Source organism: Limulus polyphemus, unplaced genomic scaffold, assembly GCF_000517525.1.
Source record: "Limulus polyphemus unplaced genomic scaffold, Limulus_polyphemus-2.1.2 Scaffold2364, whole genome shotgun sequence".
Classification (NCBI taxonomy): Eukaryota; Metazoa; Arthropoda; class Merostomata; order Xiphosura; family Limulidae; genus Limulus; species Limulus polyphemus.
This window is the reverse complement of record NW_013667974.1, coordinates 125,343-130,653: the sequence shown is the minus strand read 5'-3', so window position 1 is coordinate 130,653 and position 5,311 is coordinate 125,343. Positions and strand designations below refer to the sequence as shown.

General features: G+C 33.2%; 1 protein-coding gene across 1 annotated transcript in view; it reads right to left on the bottom strand.

The window, feature by feature from the left end:
• Nucleotides 1-5,311, bottom strand: part of LOC106466733 (MOB kinase activator-like 3) — a 13,450-nt gene that overhangs the window by 4,994 nt on the left and 3,145 nt on the right. Inside the window, exons 3-5 of the mRNA XM_013927036.2 lie at nucleotides 4,198-4,291; nucleotides 3,188-3,321; nucleotides 599-714 (exon numbers count right to left, since the gene is read on the bottom strand). Of these exons, the coding sequence (XP_013782490.1) occupies nucleotides 599-714; nucleotides 3,188-3,321; nucleotides 4,198-4,291 (344 nt within the window). The remainder of the gene's footprint in view (nucleotides 1-598; nucleotides 715-3,187; nucleotides 3,322-4,197; nucleotides 4,292-5,311) is intronic.

The window sequence follows — 5,311 nt, the reverse complement described above, 5'->3', positions numbered from 1 at the left end:
CTCGCAACATGTAGATATGATATCGTACCAAGTCACGGAAATATGTAGACTCACAACATGTAGGTATGATATCGTACCAAGTCACGGAAATATGTAGACTCGCAACATGTAGATATGATATCATACCAAGTCACGGAAATATGTAGACTCACAACATGTAGGTATGATATCATACCAAATCGTTTCTACAGAATACTTGTTGTGTTAGATTTTTTTAGCATTTTCCCACTCAATTCACTACAATCCTAATGTAGATTTATATATGTTGGAAGTTTATTTTGACACAGTACTTCAAGGTTTAACTGAAAAAACGTAGTCTTGGGAAACAATAATTTTATACAAATATTTCACATGGTCAGTAATTCTTTTATCGTAGAACTACAGATCAAACCCAACAGTAATAAATTTGTCATTTCTCTACACAGAGAAGTAGATCTTCTTATGGAATTTCTAAAACACAACACTATTCTTACCCACCATCAAACAACACACTACAGATAAAATCAACATACAATGTAAGGAATAAAAATCAATTTTACATTGATAATAAATAAATAAATAAAACTGCATGCAAAAAACACCATCCATCTGTACTTACAGCTCCAATAGCTACCAAACTTTCAAAATGATGTATGTAGACATGAACAAACACTCTGAACAACCGTGTAAGAATCTTCTTACAAGTAGGAATGAAGTTCTTAGGGAAGGGAACATCTGAAGAGAGAACAATTTCCAAGATTTAGAAAATAAAATAATTTATAAGCTAAAGCACGTTAAGAACTTAATTGCTGATTCACTAATACAAAATAAGATTTATGCTTCAAACAAATTCAAGGTTCTTCATATATTCTAGCAATGACACAACATAACTTTCTTTTTAATCACTTGATTTTCTTCTAAGCATCTTTAAAGAGGAGATGAGGTTATATTCAATATTTAATCTATAATAATAATAATAATATGGCATCTCTGTTTGTCTGTGACCACCATAGCTCCAAGAAGAAAGAACCTAGAAATCTGAAATTTTGCACACATACCAAGTGGACCCTGAGGGTGTGCACCTGGGTATTATTACTTATCCATGTGTGTTTGCACTATTTTGTGAGGTAAGCAAGTGAAAAAAAAACACATAGAAAAGAATATGTGACCACCATAGTTCCAAGAGCAAAGAACCAAGAAACCTGAAATCTTGCACCCATACTAAATGGACCCTGAGGGTGTGCACCTGGGTATTATTACTTATTCATATGTGTGTGTGTGTGTGTGTGTGTGACTGCTATAGCTCCAACAAGAAAGAACCTAGAAACCTGAAATTTTGGACCCTGAGAGTGTGCAACTAGGTATTATTACTTATCCATGGGTGTATAAGCACATAGAAAAGAACTGTGACCACCACAGCTCCAAAAAGAAAGAGCCTAAAAACCTGAAATTCTGCACCCATTCTAAGTGGAACCTGAGGGTGTGCACCTGGGTAGTACTTATCCACATGCATGTGCATCTTTTTCATAAGGCAAGCTAGCAAAAAATCACATAGAAAAGAAATGGTTCCTTATATAACAACTTCTAATATATAGAAAAGCCAGAGCATTTTGGTAACAATGTGTTCCAACAATGGCTTTTATGTCATGTTGCTTAGCAACAAAAGTATATAGGTTATGCGTTTATGCTAAAATGGGTTCAGAATACATACACTATCAACCTAATAACCCAAGCAAAGCCGGGTACTTTTGCTAGTAATGTAATATTTGGCCAGTGTTTTCACTGGGTGGTGTGTAATTCATCTACCTACTTTAGCTTATTACAGCCCATCTAAGCAACCACTTTGATTTCTCATCTCTCTCACTTTAACTACAGTCTTTTTAGTGCTTTTTTTTTTAAATGGTTGTTTTAAAATAATATCATGGTAGTTTCTAATGCACTTGAGTGAGCAAGAAGGAAGGAAAATATAAAGTTCCATAGATATGGCCACTATAATAAGCTTAGTGCCCATTCTGTGGTCATTCACATGTAATGAAGTATGACTGGACCGTTAGTGATTATGTTATTTAATCATAACACACATAAAAAACACATAACACAGTCATGTTTATTGACTGGTTTTGTCAGAGCAACAAAGAAACAAAGTCATGGTATTTATACAAAAGGTGTTAAAAACACTCCTAGTGTCAATAACACTAAAACATGTAAATACATAATACAAATTCAAACACTTGCTACATTTTTAAGATTCTTATTTCTGTTAATATTGTTGTTAGAAAAAATGACAAAAAATGGTGTTTGTGACAGTCTTGATTTAAGCAAAAAAACTGCAGGGATGTAAACTTAAGAAAACAAAATACAACAAATGCATTTTGAATAAATGTATTTGTTTTTGAAATAATTTTTCTAAAACTCAATTCAGACTTACAAGCATTTTGAAGATGTGGCCATAAGAATATTAAGCTAATCACATAAATAAACATTCTTCTTACAAGAGTTCATCTTGTCTATGGCATTTCAAATTCAGTCCACTAAACAATATTTACACTGTAAGCAAATCCACTTATTAACCATTTCTGTGATTTGCTCGAGATAACCCGGGCACCCCCTACATTTCAAAAAATATTTACCCGAGTTACTTCACATAAACCGTTTCTCACCTTATTTTTTAATTATTTGCCCCCATTTATTCACATGTTACCATGTACTACAGTCAGTGCTCACCAGATGGCATTGGAAATGCTTTTATTCTGAATTATGTATCATAAATACCAGAAAAAAGCACTCCTATTCTTCACTCTAATTTCATTGAAATAATATATATTGGGGTATTAATTCAGATATGTAGTGTTTATTTATCAAGTATATTTGATATAGAGGTATAATGACAGATCACAAAAGAACTTTTGTTTCAGTAATATATAAATATTGGCTAATAAAAAGCAAATTAAAAAAACTTGACGTTTTTGAGATTAACAACTGTAATTACAAGGTAGTTACTAAATAGTTCTATACTTTTATATTAACGTTTTCGTGAAGCTTCATACAAATGTACATGTGACAACTTTCACATCAAGCAACAAGTAGTTTCTTAATGTATATAACATTAATGAAGAGCTCTCAGTGCTTTCTGAGCAGCTATTAAGCCTCTTTCTGATATACATAAAAGTATTTTTGTTGTGACAACATTAACTATAAAAGACCTCACCAACAGTAACAGGAAAAACTTCATCGTTATTAATCTGTGTCTCCACCCAGTCCATTAGTAGAGCAATGTACTGTGGAGCAGGAAGATGAGTCGGTTTCTTGTACTTAGATCTGTCAGCCCACAGGTATTCGAATCTAGAAAACAGCACAACAAAGACACACAAGTAATTCTCCAGACACACATAAGATACATGGCTTTCAAACAATATCATATATGCTACTAATATTTGTTAATTTTCAGTAATTCAATAGTAATAACTGACTTTTACATGGATAGCTTTTTTATGAAAAGAGAAAAATACAGAAACAACGTGTGCATAAGTACCTGTAATTTTGAAACCACAACAGTCATAATTAAATTCTATCTATATCGACACTTACATGGAATGTATTTTTGATGTCCAAGAATGGTTATTTTGTTTCTTGTTAAGCCTAAAGCTACACAATGGACTATCATGATTTGCCCACCAAAGGTATTAAAACCCATTATAAGCCTTCAGACTTACTGCAGAGCCACTAGGGGGCACCCAAGAATTCAAAATAAATATCACTAGTAATATAGACCTGCAGCTTTGAAAAGTCATTAGTAGCCTAAAATTTACTAACAATAGTTAAGGAGTATTATATAGGCCTATTTTTTTTCTTTCTCTCTCTCTCTCTTTTAGAAGGTCTCGAAAATTTAAATAAAGGTTCGTCATTTTCATACAGTGAGAAGAAAAACTTGTATACAAAAGGGAAGATTTAACAATTGCAGAAAAAGACAAGAAGCACTGTGTACAGTTTTCATTCACAAAATAAGAAATTTAACATTAAGTTAGCAATAATATTCTTAATGTCTGATGCTTTGGAATTGAATAGTACACATGGTCGCACAAGTTATTGAAATACACATTTAGAAAATAATGTTGGCAATTGTTAGAAAATGTGTAGTAACACTTTGCTAAGTCAGTCTCGGTTAGTAGGATTTCTTACACGTAAAATTACAATACAGAAAAATAACAGTTGTCTTACTTTGGCCCTCCTGACATTGTAGGACAAGTATCCTCTCGGCAAAAGTCAGTGACAGTTCCGTAGATCAAGTTGATGCGGTTAAAGAAATCAACCACTAGATAAAAAATACACAATAATCAACACTGTTTGGATAGGACTATTTATTAGAAAGGTGTCAAAACTTTATAATTAATGATCTTAAGTTGAAATGGATGTGAGGAAATCAACCACTAGATAAAAAATACACAATAATCAACACTGTTTGGATAGGACTATTTATTAGAAAGCTGTCAAAACTTTATAATTAATGATCTTAAGTTGAAATGGATGTGACTATAAATGGAGACAAAAGAATATTCTCTATATTCATTTGAATTTTTTTGGTAACTTACAAATGGAAGCATTATTTACTAATAGCAGGAGTTCAGGTTTGATCAGATATCTCTACGAAAGAACAACTTTTTATTCTCATGCTGCCAATATCTTTTTAATCTTTTCTTACAAATTATAGCATTTGAAATTCATACAACAACCTGAATAAGAATTCAGTTAAAAATATTATGTGGCTAGTACTTGACTGAGCTTGGTAGTATTAAATCCTTACCATGAACTGCAACCCAGCCATTCAGATCTTCATCTGTGGCTAGTACTTGACTGAGCTTGGTAGTATTAAATCCTTACCATGAACTGTGACCCAGTCATTCAGATCTTTATCTGTGGCTAGTACTTGACTGAGCTTGACCCAGTCATTCAGATCTTTATCTGTGGCTAGTACTTGACTGAGCTTGGTAGTATTAAATCCTTACCATGAACTGCGACCCAGTCATTCAGATCTTCATCTGTGGTTAGTACTTGACTGAGCCTGGTAGTATTAAATCCTTACCATCACCTGCAACCCAGTCATTCAGATCTTCATCTGTGGCTAGTACTTGACTGAGCTTGGTAGTATTAAATCCTTACCATGAACTGCGACCCAGTCATTCAGATCTTCATCTGTGGTTAGTACTTGACTGAGCTTGGTAGTATTAAATCCTTACCATGAACTGTGACCTAGTCATTCAGATCTTTATCTGTGGCTAGTACTTGACTGAGCTTGGTAGTATTAAATCCTTACCATGAACTGCAACCCAGTCAT